This window comes from Emydura macquarii, unplaced genomic scaffold (genome assembly GCF_026122565.2).
Source record: "Emydura macquarii macquarii isolate MOO-44397 ecotype Brisbane River unplaced genomic scaffold, CSIRO-AGI_Emac_v2 contig_1644, whole genome shotgun sequence".
Classification (NCBI taxonomy): Eukaryota; Metazoa; Chordata; order Testudines; family Chelidae; genus Emydura; species Emydura macquarii.
In genome coordinates this window covers 18,152,797-18,166,666 of record NW_027131781.1, presented here as the reverse complement: position 1 = coordinate 18,166,666, position 13,870 = coordinate 18,152,797, and the positions used below count along the sequence as shown (strand labels likewise).

General features: G+C 36.8%; 2 protein-coding genes across 4 annotated transcripts in view; one reads left to right on the top strand and one right to left on the bottom strand.

The window, feature by feature from the left end:
- FGF7 (fibroblast growth factor 7) overlaps positions 1–13,870 on the top strand; it is an 85,337-nt gene that overhangs the window by 58,428 nt on the left and 13,039 nt on the right. The gene's annotated exons all lie outside the window — the stretch shown is intronic.
- FAM227B (family with sequence similarity 227 member B) overlaps positions 10,116–13,870 on the bottom strand; it is a 61,158-nt gene continuing 57,403 nt past the window's right edge. The window contains exon 10 of the mRNA XM_067555781.1: positions 10,116–12,788. Within this exon, the coding sequence (XP_067411882.1) occupies positions 12,781–12,788 (8 nt within the window). The 3' untranslated portion in view covers positions 10,116–12,780. The remainder of the gene's footprint in view (positions 12,789–13,870) is intronic.

The following is a 13,870-nucleotide window of genomic DNA, read 5'->3' as shown; positions in this document are numbered from 1 at the left end:
AGATTCCTGCCACTCATGGCACCAAAAGATCCTGTTCACCTGAGCCATAAAAAATCACTCAGGAGAATTCTTCCTGGTCAGTTATCAAGACTATTATGTAGACAAAGAGACTATTAATAAAAGTCCCTTTAAAGTAAACATGGGATCCGTGGCTGAAGAATTCACAGCCTCAATAAATGGGAAAATGAGTGTGATACTGCAGGGAAATCCAAAATTTCTGAGCATGGGTGATGAAGCATCTGAGAGTCAGGAACATGAACACATCATGAGTTTGCATAATCATGACCTGGCAGGTGCAGGCTCCAACAGATAGAAGACTGTTTGTGCTCTCCTATCCCTGTTTAGAAGGTCCATCAGGTTACATTGGAAAAAGAGAAAAGTACCATCAAATGGAATTGATTGAAAGGACTTATCCCATGGGCCTCTATGAAAAGAATGATTTACAGAAGAGGATCACCAAAAATGTTCTATATGATATGAGTTGTGTACATAGTTGTAATTGTGAATCTGTAATTATCAGTTTATTCATGTTACTATACATCAGAGTGCATGTTAAAGGCTTCTTATTGTATTTGGTATTCTGAAAAATGTATAAATATATTAAAAGAGCAATAAAAATTGGAAAGAGAAGCCAAAGTCCAGCAGATCTTTGATAGAGAAAAAGGGGTGTGTAATGAAGGAAAAAGACTCGCCTAGAGGTAATAGAAAAAAAATCAACTCCAAAGAATTTTTTCCCTCAAACCAAAACATTAAGACACATCCAAGGGGAAACTTATTCTTCTAAAGTAAACCTTCATGGACAAAAGTGTTCAGGCAGTCATTTTGTTTCCAATAAATCAAAAGCTAGAATTTAGGGAAATAGCCTTTACTTTTCCTGAGTCTGTGAGCTTATTTTGGAATAAATAAAAAATAAATGATTCCTTGTGACTGTGAGTATTAATGAAGAGGATGAAGATTAGGGATATCCTTGACTTGAGATGTAGAGACAGTATTTGTTTTACAAAGGTTGGCTGTAAACTGTTAAAACAGATTAATTGGCCTATTGTTTAGTAACAATTACTTTCGTAAACTGTGGTTCTGAATTTTGTCTGTCTTCTTCTTTTTCTCTTTTAATGCTAGTTAGGTTATTAACACCATAATTAATGCAAAAGAGCATGGTTACACCCAATGCTATGTCGTACTCAGTATAAGACATGGGATTTATGGAAGAACATTAATCCTGAATAACAATATTATTCCTTATTATTACCATATGTTTAGCTTTAGGGGCAATGTTTTTTGGAGTGAAATGTAGTTTCCAGCAAAAAAGAAAAATGACTAAGTACTGTAAAAGAGTTTGACCAAGAAAATATTTGTATGAAGTGTACAATGGAGACCAGTGAAAGTAGAGTTCCTAATAAGTTTAATTAATAGATGCTGGAACTAGGAGTGGTGGGGATGCTGCCTCACCCCCAGGCTTGAAGTGGTTTCCATTATATACATGGTTTATGGTCTGGTTCAATGGCTTTCAGCACCCCCACTATAAAAACTGTTCCTGCACCCCTGGTTTAATTAGAAATTCACTAATTCACTGAAGTGCTCAAGAGAGGCACATTTTTCTTAAAGTAGCTATCATCATATTGTTAGTCACAAAACATATTCTCTACTATTACCAAGGTTTTTCGGTATAGTTAAATGAGAAGTGTCACGCATGTGGTGTTTGTGTATCAAATTAAGTACTGAAAAGACTGAGGCCGGAAGTGCCACCACTACAGACAGACCTACATCTTCAGGGAATGTTGTCTGGTGGATAAAGCAGGGGACTGGGAGTCAGAACGTCTTGGATCAACTGGTAACTATGCTAGTGATTCACTTTGAGACTTTGAGGAAGTTACTTACCAATTGCGTGCCTCAGTTTCCCTATCTGAAAAGTGGGTAGAATAATACATATGTTAGGAATGTGAGAAAGTACTATATAGCCTCTGTGGCTATGCATAAAACTTAAAATTAACTAAAAGTCAAGCAATATGCCACAAAACAAAACTGCAAACTAGATATAGTCACCAAAACTAATAATATATAAAGTCATGTTAAAACAGAATGGGTACATGTCCAAAATGGTTCCTTAAATTACCTTTTATTTTACAAGACTGCCTCACACATCATATTTAACAAATCTTCAATGCAACACTGAAGCCAAAATGATTATATAGTAAGGGAAGATGGGGGTATTTTCTCTAGAACATTCCTCCTTCATCAAGAAAAGGACAAACCCTGCAAAGTTTTACCCATGAGAGCAGTCTCATTGAAATCCCCATTCTTCAATACTGAAAGGAGAGAGGATTAAGCTTTATGCAAGTACTGGCCAACTGGTAGAGACTAACTAAAATTACTCTGAACAGTGACAGTAAAAATGGCATTGTAGGATGCTGTGTTTGTCTCTCAATGATTTCCAGATGAATGTATTAAGTTTATGAGTGAAAAAAGTTTGCTTTTTCTAAATATCAACCTAGAAACTCAGACCCAGCTCTTTTCTTCTCATGCATTACCCCTAGTAATGTGTATCCAGAAGGCCAAATTCCATCCTTGATGACACCTGTGGAACTATATTAGCTTTGCCATCGGTCTGTACAGGTGTAATAGATTAGAATTGTAAATGTGTCTGTTGATGATGCAGAATAAAGAATGGAATCCAGCTTACTCTTTCATAGCTGTATAGGCACTACAGGGCTAAAAGGAATAAAAAGTATTCAAAACTTACTTTTGTCACAAAGATAAGCATGTGTGACTCTCAAAACACATGCAGATTATTATGACATCAGGAGCAGGAGAAACTGAATGCAAAGTTCTTCTTTCTCAGTCTTTGCAAAAATGTTCTGTATAGACTTGGCCAGCAAAAATTATCCTTAGCCAACTGGAAAAAGGAGTACTTATTTGAGTTCAAGTTATCTTAGTCAACATTTAATTTCTCCATCAAACTATCATCATCTTTTGGCTAATATAGATGTGTTGTCCATAACGAGCTCAGCAACTAGCACTCCCAAAGAGATCTTGTCATTTTAAGTTTGACACAGGGTAGCAAGAACTGAACTCATGGAATTGGAAACTGGGAAGACATGTTAGCAATTGAATAAAGCAGTTCTTCATGAAAAGCCTCTCAGCATGATGCATTATATGACACGTATGGGGGGCAAGTCATCAGGGAAATAAATGAGATAGTTTAATGCTGGAGTCACTAAATTCTTGGCAGCCTGTATAATCTTATTTTGATCACAAACAACTGCTTTCAAGGGCCTGATCCTGCAAGAGGCTGAGTGCCTTCTGAAAAGTACCAAAAGCCTTTCACTCCAATTGACTGGAGCGGAGCAGTTTTCAGCAACTCTTAGAGGGGCTCAGCAGCTTGCTGGATCAGTTTCAAATCATTCCTAGAGACATTCTTTGGGCGCTTCACTCTTGGTGGGACAGCTAAAACAAACTGCAGCCTTGAATCTGTCTTTCTTAGGTATTTATAGGCTACCAATCACCACAATTAAGTTCCAAAGGTCAGTACCTCAGATAGCCATCTTCCAGAACTTTCCAGATCAATGGATCTAACTGATTTTGTCCAGTGATTCACATTAATGTAGTTATTTGCATATTATCTTATTTTCAGCCAACTCAGTTCTCAATTTTGGTCTTGATTTCCTTCATAAATTCAGTTCTAATATCATCCTTATTCTCCTTTTATTATCTCCAAAGCAGCTAGCTAGTAAATAGTTCCTTTCTGATTAGTCTCAAGTAGCTCAAATTTCACAATCATCATATCCATCACTTGTTGCACACCAACACAACACTTGGTCATGAACTCATTCCATCTAGAAATTGTATTAAACTGTTTAAGTATTACAAATAAGCAAAAGTGGAGAAATTCATAAATGATAAAATGTCAAATAAGGAAATTTTAAACTGAATAACTTCCCACTTTGGTGCACTTTCATTTATTGATTAACTGATATTTTTATACCCCACTGCCATTGGTTTTGTCCAATGCATTTCTTAGATTAAATAGAGCATCCGATACATTTAAACTGACCATAAGAGATATGATAGTTCCCCTCCCTATTCTGCCCCAGTCAATCATAACTCAACCTGTGATCTTCCATAGTCTATCATACGCTTAACCAAAGAGATGTCTTGCATTATATTCTGAATAGTAGTAAATATGGGCTCTGGTAAAGCATCAGTGAGTTCCAGAGCTTGAGGACATTTGACTGAAAACATACTGCCTCCAATCCCCAAAAGAAAATACCTGGAGAATGTCAAGCACCTCTGTTGATTTGACGAAGTGGGTTGCAGCCCACGAAAGCTTATGCCCACAGAAATTTGTTAATCTTTAAGGGACTACAGGACTCTTGTTGGTTTTGCTGTATACAGACTAACACGGCTACCCCTCTGGAACTGTTGATTGTAACCATCATGGGAGACTGCCATTTCCCAAACCATGTAGAAATTTAACTTGGAATTAATTAGGTAAGCAAACATTATTAAAATGCATGTAATTGGCTTACTTTAACCAAAAGAGCATTGCGTAAACTTGGGTTTTTTTTTTACTTTTGTGGAGCAGCACTATGGAGTGAATAATCCTGACCACAACACAATGCCTCTTTCTTAATATGTATTCTTAACAAAGCTATTTCTCAATTTACCACAAGAACAGCTAATCTGCCAAATGCTCTCAAATGAATTTCCATACTAATGTAACATCTGCACACAGAACTCCTTGAAAAAACACTCATGATAACGGAATTCGCACTATAGCTGCTTACCCAACTGATCCTCATAAAATCATAGAAAGGCTGACATGGGATACAATCAATAAAGAATTAAAGGACAGTAGCATAATTAATGCTAATCAACAGGGTTTTATGGAAAATGGATCTTGTCAAACAAATTTGATTTTTTTAATGAGATTACAAGTTTGGTTGATAAATGTAAGTAATTATGCTGATATTTATTTAGACTTCTGTAAGCCATTTGACTTGGTACTGCATAATATTCTGGTTTAAAAAATAGTACTATACAAAAGCAACATAGGACATACTAAATAAATTAAGAATTGGCTAACAGACAGATCTCAAGAAGTAACTGTAAACCATCATAAACATCATCCATCAGGGGTGTTTTAGTGGTCGTGTCCCATAGAAAAGTGTTTTTGGCCTAATGGTATTCAGTAACTTTATCAATGATCTGGAAAAATTAGGAAATCATTAGTGGGAAAGTTTGCAAGGGACACAAAATTTGGTGGAGTGGTAAATAATTATTAGGGAAGTGTTGCTGTAGCCAGTCTCCTTAATGATTAGGGAAGTCAGTTTTACAGAGCAATTTGGATCACTTGTTGAGCTGGGCTCACTTGAACAACATGTGTTTTACTACAGACAAATTCAAGGTCCCACATCTAGTCAAAAAGAATGTAGGGCATATTTAATGGATGGGAGACTGAAAGCAGTGGCTCTGTAAAAGACTTAGGAGTCATGGTAGATAACCAACTGAACATGAGCTCCCAATGCAACACTGTGACTAAGACAGAGATATGATGGTTGGAAAAAAGCAAGTAGAGGCAAGAAGGTGGTATTACTTCTGAGTGAGACCATTACTGGAATACTATTTCCAGTTCTGGTGTCCACACTTTTAAAAGGATGTTGAAACATTGGAAAGGGTTCAGAAAAAAGCTACAAGAATGATTCAAGGTGTGAAAACTCTGCCTTATAGGGAGAGAGTTAAGAAGCTCATTCTATTCAGTTTATCAAAGAGCAGATTAAGAGGTAACTTGATCATGGTAAATATGTATCTAATTGGGAAGAAGAATTCTGATATTAAAAGACTCTTTAATCTAAAAAGGCAGCAGCATAACAATATCTAATGGTGGGAAACTGAAGCTAGACAAAATCAGACTAAAATCTTTTTATCTCTTTGGCACTGGCTCCTACCATAAATGATAGTACATTTTTCATTTGTATGTCATGTCATGAAATCCAGACTCCCAGAGCCATTGAGTCAAAGGAAGAAGCAAAGGTGAAGGGTTATATTTAGAGAAGGAAAGAAATAGTGGATACAAGGATCAGCTGGAATACATCTGATGTGTCAGTTGTTTTCTGTTGCTACTTTCACTCTGCTTAGAAAGTGTAAGAAAAATAGAAGCAATTAGAAAGTCGTTAAAATGCATATGCAGTATATTCCAGGTAAGTAAAAGTAATTTATTTTTCTTTGTGTAAAATATGTTGATTTTTTAAAATTTCTGTGTGAAATTACAGAGTTCACTAAAGTCAGTTCTGTATGGTACCTGGTAGTACAAATCTTCAATTGTTTTGCTGAAGCCGGGTCCGAATATAAATTCAGATTATAAACTCCGTGAATTTTAATAAAACAAAAGAGAATTTAATTCAATAACAACAAGAAAGGAAAAGAGTTGAATCTGATACATCTTTTAGATTAATACCTTTTATTTATGTTCATTTGTATGCCACTCCATCCTATGTTTGAAAAAGACAATCTCACAAATTGCTTTCCTTAAAAATGGACTTTAAAGATGCATATAATTTAAAAAAAATCATCATAACTAAAATGAAAAACTCAGGATAATACTGTATCTATATACAGTTGTTTTCAAAGAACAAAAGGCAGTGCTTCTTAAAACTGATCTACAAATCTGTTGCATTAAAGTATGCAACTACTTTTAGTATATAAATATTGATATAGTCTTCTGGAAAGACTCTTCAAGTTTAATAAGCCAGTTAATTAATGTATTTACTATGCTATTTCACATAATGCAAGCAGGAACAAGTTAACATCAATAAAGTCTAGCTGAAATGTTTCCAATAGTATATACAATGGAACTTCTTTTAATTTGTAATGCTTTAAAAAAGCACAAACATGAACTTATTAAATCTTCAGAATAAAAGAGTAAATAGCATAAACTACATTTAAACATTGTCATGTAAGCAAAGAATCGTTTTCACTTGACCTTGAATCATCTTAAAGGTCATTTTAAATCGTAAACATGCATTCTCAAAATAATTAATTAGAAACACAAGTTAGCCACAGTTAAAAACAGTTTAATTTTTATTTGACTTATTCTCCATCCAAGTCTTTCCTGTCCGATCTTTACCAATTTGAGATTCAACACAATTTACTTAAGTGCAATGCTCACTAGATGAGGCTGTTTCATGTGCAAGGTTTCCACAAATGCTTTTTGTCAATTACCAGTTCCTGTCCTCATAAAAATCAGCTAAATTTCAGCTCTCACAATTGTTGATTTTGATATACAGATCAAATGTGATATATCATGTGCAGAAGGTTAAAAAACAAAGATGTTTTCATATGTAGAGATGGAAGAAATTTCTGCAATTATGAAACATTTAGAATTTTTTAAAATATGCTTTAGATGTGTTAGAAATTAATAAAATTTGTCAGTTTGAGAGGCAAAGTGCTTAAAATGCATAAGAAATAGATCCTGTGGTGAATTTTGGATTTGTCCTCCTTTCCTGAGGAATCATACATCCTCTATTTCATTCCCTTTTTCCAGCATTTGAAGGCAGTTTTAAAAAGGGAGCAGGAAGGCTCAAAATCATTGCGAAACAGGTTTTGTTCTTTATCTGCAAATGTCTTTTAGTAACACACATATATACCAATATAGAAGAATTACTGAAGGAAAAATCTATGGTAGCTGCTCTGCTGAAAAATGTTTCTGATGCCAAAACCCTCCTGCAGCAAAGAATATAGAAACAATGGTACTTGTGAGTGGGATTACATTCTTTAGTGGGAGAGCAGTATCCACATAGATTAGGAGGAGAAAACTACTTGCAAAAACACCAGATGATGTTGGAGTGTTTGGAAAGGGAGCCAAATGCACAGGGCTTCCACAATGCAAAACCTACACTTAAGAATCTTTTCCCACTACTCCCTGAACATTCTTGTCAGAGGGCACCCACTTAGCAAATACTGCTGGTCAGTAACAGACTATTGGTCATATATGCTTCTTGGAACTAAGGAGATGTCAGAAGGAAAGCTAGTGGGAAAGATGTTTCCAGGTAGGCTAGAGCTGGTGGGATGCCAAAAATCAGGCTGCACTGATGGTTGAGCTGACAGTTCTTAGAAACATTATGGAACGGTTGGCATCACATTCTTATCCTCCAAAGTAGAAAAAAGTGTCAAGAAAGAGCCATGTTCTCAGCATCTTGGCTGCTAAACTGATCACAGAGAAATAAAATAATTGATCCTGCACAGTGCAGGAAAACGTGCCAGAATGTGTAAGTCAAAGGTAAAATGCGATGAGAACATGGAACACAGAAAAACTAAAAGGAGCACCTTTTACTGCCAACAAGTAATTCTTGCCTTCTAGCAGGAATAAGGAGGAAACATGTCCCAACTCCTATTTCCTCTGGACTCAAACTTCATTGGAGTTTTAGGGGTCCTTCCCGAGGCACTAAATCATATACAAGACCCAATTCCCCAACCACGGGTGCTTTGGGGAGGGAAATCAGGGGCAGAGCCAGTCCTAGAAATTGGAGACTATCCCAGCAGGAGCAGGTAACAAACACCTCTTCACAGCTCTCAGGACACAGGAGATGTCCTCATACTGCTGCCTTCACTTTAGGTTTTGGACATTTTCTGTTTGGTCATTGACTACTTGTTTTGACTGCCTCCACCCCATCTTTCACAGTCCCTTAACTGCCTCCTTCATTCCCCATACTGCTCTTTTCCTTTCCTCATTTCTGCTTCTATCTCCCTTCAGTTTATTTCTTCCTACTCCTTTGTCTTTCCTGCTTCCTTGATCCTATTAATTCATCCCTTCCTGCCTCTCCCTTTATACCCAACTGTAAAACATTTTAAAATCAACAAAACTCCCACACATACCCTCAGATGCATACAGCAAAAAGGAACCAACCTAACCTTTACCATACACAACTCAAATCATTCTACTTATTTTTGCATGCCCTTCTCTCATCCTGTGTCTATGCAGTTCTCAGCATAATCTCTGCTGGTGCTACTGTAAAACAAGCAATTGTAATAATACCAGTAGTTAAACACTTCATCATCATGTTGGAGATTACAGGTTAGTGCATGTCTCCTCATACATTTATATATTCCACCTGAGAATTGCTCTTTTTTTATCCTTAACATTTGTGAGTAAGGATGTAAGCACAGAGACTAACAACTGCTCAGTATGAGAAAGAGTTAAGTTCATGTAATTATTTTTACTCATGCACAAGTCCAAGTGATGTAGGACTGGAAAAATGTTTCCTATATGGTAGGACAAAGGCCAAAGAAACACTTCTCTTAAGTAGAAGAAGTAGACTGAGCTGCTGTCTAGTGAAGAAGAGACACAAGGAGTTGCTATGGACTTTGCTGGTTGTTTAGAGGTAGTAATGCTAGGAGCTTCTTTCGCAGAGCTGCTTCAACAGAATGTTATGGGTAGGTGCATATGTGCCTCCATATTTGTAGAGGGAAGTTATATATGAGAATCCAAGCTCCAAAAACCACATTCCCTACACAAACCTGTGCTCTGCACAGAGAACAGCTGCACTTTCACAGTAATGTCAGCGTCTGTTTTGTGGTTTGTAGGCGTTTTGGTCTTGCGGAATTGTTTTAACCTTTTTGACTTCTTAAGATTCTCTTGCTGTGTGTTTTCACTAATTCATGGTGAATATTTTTTTCCACAACTTCAATGCAGTGGCTCATTTGTTCATTGTTTTCTATATTCTACATTGGCTCTGACTGTTGGCCTCATACAGATGGCAACATGTATGACTGTATTTGCCTTTTGCTCACCACCCATGTAGATTAAGAGTGCACATTGATCAAGGATATACATAATAGCTTATTTCTAATTTATTTAATGTAGATTCTATGCTAAGAACTACTGAATCTCAATGTTCAGATTATTCTGGAATGAATCAATATTGTTCTGAGTATATTTATAGGCAAAGACATGTTCTAAGAAACCAAGATACCTATTTAGCTATGGCCATATCCGAGGAGAAAGTAGTTGGATATAATTGGTAAAAAAAAATTGTATAATCATTCAAACAAATAATTACCAAAAAAGAGAACATTACCATATTACATGACATTTGTTTATTAATACAAAAAAAGTCCCAAATCATCCAAAAATAAGAATTTAACACTCATAGACAATAAGGTCAGAAAGGACCATTCTGATCATCTAGTCTGACCACCTTAACAATGCAGGCCTCAGAACTTCACCCACCCACTGCTGTAAGACCCGTAACCTAAGACTGAGTTACTGAAGTCCTTAAATAATGATTTAAAGACTTCAAGGTACAGAGAATCCACCAGCAAGTGACCCATGCCCAATGCTGCAGAGGAAAGCGAAACACCTCCAGGGCCTAGGCCAATCTGCCCTAAGGGAAAATGCCTTCCTGATCCTGAGCATGTGAGCAAGACTCACCAGCCAGACACCCAGAAATAATTCTCTGTAATAACTCAGAACCCACCCCATCTAACATCCCATCACAGACCATTGGGCATATTTACCGCTAGTATTCAAAGATCAGTCAATTGCCAAATTAGGTCACATCATACCATCCCCTCCATAAACTTATTAAGCTTTGTCTTGAAGCCAGCTAGGTTTCACTGTACAATGAATGGCTAATAAAAACATACATGTTCAATTTTAGACAACTCTAAACAAAGTTGACAAATACCAGTTTTTCATGTAACTAATATTGTAGTATTATCAAATCACATAAGGATGTTCAGTTATGTATCAGTGAGATAGCCAGGTACACACTGTGCCATACCTAGGTTTTCAGATTGTAATACTGTCCTACACAGCAAGATCAGGGTGTGACCTGTCCATGCCTATGGTAGCCACCTGAAAATGCCAAGGTCAGGGCAGGCTGCAAAAGGAGAGCAGATTCTCCCAGCAATGGTGGATGACAGTGAAGTCAGACTTCCCAACCAGCCACAAACAGTGCTTCTGATTCCCCACACTGGTTATCAAGAAGCCAAAGTAAAATATATACAGCCCCCTTTACTGCATTTCAGTCTCTAGCTCCTAATCAGCCACTAGGTCCAGTAAAAAGATCAGTTATTTAAACTCTATGCTCTTTACCAAAAAGGTTTCTCCTGACCCCAAAGGGTCAGCCACAGCACCACATCAATATAAGCTTAGCTCTTACCCAAAATACCACGCTGCCAGCCAATCCTTTAGTAACTCAAACTAAAGGTTTATTATAAAAAGAAACAAACTATAAGAGAAATGTTAAAGGATTAAAGCAATCAGATACATATAAATGATTTGAAAGTCCATATATATCAGGTTTCTAATAGAATTGTGGAGTTTGCAGGCTTGTATAGTCCATCTGGGAACATCCAGTACCTGGATGGGTCTCAGTCCTTTGTTTCACAGCTTCAGTTTAGTTGTAGATGAATTGATCCAGAGGTAGACAGTAGACTAAAGACAAAATGGATCTCAGACAGCTGCCTTTTATGTCCTTTGGTCTTTGCCTTTCTGCTTGTGGAATTTTACAAGAACAAGATGGAGTCCAGAGTCACATGAGTAAGTCCCGGTGACTCATCAGGTATATCCCTGTCTTCTCTCCCTGGCCCATTGTACTTGTGAGTTTCTTTAATGGGCCATTAAGCAGGCTAGTGCTGCAGCCATCCTGTCTGGGGTGTCGTCCAGACACAGCACAATTTGAAATACAGATATATCAAACATATCCATAACTTCCATTACACATATAACACATGAACATAAACATTATCATCTTACTTAGCACATTATAGCCTTTCTAACAGTACCTGACATGGCATATCTCATACGAATTATTATGATTTTGAAATATTGATGTTAAATAATATAATAAATGCTACCCCACCCCGCCCCCCAATCCAGCCAGCGTGACACAGGGAATGAGTCAGGAATGTAAATTTGTACTTTGGAATCTTGACCCACTGATATTCTAAACCAGTACATCCCTGAACTCATCCAATTTATCATGCAAGCTATTTGTCTTCTAAGACTGGCATAGTCCCAGCCCCACTGAACCAGGCTCTTGTGACCCACATTTTTTTAACATAAGGCAGTGCATCCTGATGTACTTTCCATTCCTTGTCAGATATTTAATTTGCCCTGGCTAAAGTGGTTGAATAGGCTTCAGCCAACAATTGTCAAGCTGCCTTCTTGAGAACATACAACAGAAAGTCAGCGTTAGTTAAGAGTGTAAATGATCTATTCCTTATATTGATAGAATATCTCAACTCTTGTACTGCAGGACATTTCAAGCTACATGTGAAATACTAACCATGCAACCATACTGAATTGTTTGGAATTTCATGTTTATTTTATTGAAATTACACTTCCTTGTTTTCAATTTTGTTTGTCCCTTTGCAATTTGTTCCTCGTGCTCTCTTTAATTCTACTGCCTTCCCAGTTTCTTCTGGTGTCTTCCAAGGTCCTGTCTTAGACCTATTATTCAGAATTAATTTAGTTCCTTTGGATGAAGAGATCCAAAGACACAGTTTTGATTTCCATTCTCAAACAGATGACACACAGATTTATTTGAAGATTAGTCACTACTGCTTCTCTTCTTCATCTGTTTTATCAGTTTCAGTATGACTGTATACCAAATTGAAGACACTAAATTAATGCCACTAAAATAAGGAATTAAATACTATTCAAACTGAACAACTAATTGCTGTTTCCAGACAAAAACAAGTGTAAAAGTTTCCTCTTTCTCTTCGTTCTCTTACTGGATTCTCATCCCTTCATATGAAGAGAGATTGAAAGGATTGGGATTATTTACCTTTGAAAGGAGACAAGTAAGAGCAGACATGATAAAAATATACAGAATAATGTATGGTAGGAATAAACTAGTTCAAAAGCTTCTATCCGTGTTGTGTCATAGTACCAGGGGTCTTCTAATTAAATCAAAAGACAGCAAATTCAAAACTGATAAAAGGAAATATATTTTCAAACGGTGCATAATTTGACTGTATGATTCATTGCCACAGGACGTTGTTGAAGCCAAGAATTTAACAAGATTATTCAAAGCAGTATTAGACATTTATCTGGATAACAAATATATCCACAGTACTAACAGTTAATGCTTAGGAAAAAATTGGAAGGGATATAAAACCCCATGCTTCAAGCCTTAGAGATTGGTTTAACTATTAGGTGTGAAAAAGATACTTTTATGAAGGCAGATTTTTCCATATCTGCCTACCATGGAGTTTTTTGCACCTTCCTCTGAGGCGTCTGGTACTAGCTACTGTAAAAGTCAACATAACAGATTAGATTGATCCAGGTCTGAAGTTTCCTATGATTTTACAGCAAAGAACTCAGATAATTCTGTTAATGTCCTGCATGCCGTTCCTTGCTTCCACAACTCAGAGTAAAATCCTGGCCCTATGGAAGTCAATGGTAGTTTTGCCATTTACTTCATTGGGGCCAGATTTTCACCCTTTATGTTTAAAACTATTTGCAAACTTTGGCATGTTGAGTTTAGCTTGCCACTGATGCACATTTTTCCGCATTGTCTACTTGTATTGATCCCTTTCCTTCAGGCAAAGCAGCCAATGGGAGTTCACATGTAAGATAAAAAACCCAGATAGACAGACACTCATATGTGCTGCTTTTTTGTGCAGAGAGACACTAAAATGAACAGTGACTCTTCTTCTCAGCTTTCTAAGCTAAACTAGTCATCAGGCATACAGTAGAATGGATACTGTGAGTTCTCTTTAGCATCAGTGAGGAGGTTGCTTGACCAAGGTTGTTTGATAGTTCTTCATATTGTCTCCCTTCATGAAATAGTAATATTGCTGTTTTGTTATTGACGTTAATCATACCAACTCCTCAGGAGCAGAAGGCCTGTGCCTTCCTAACTGC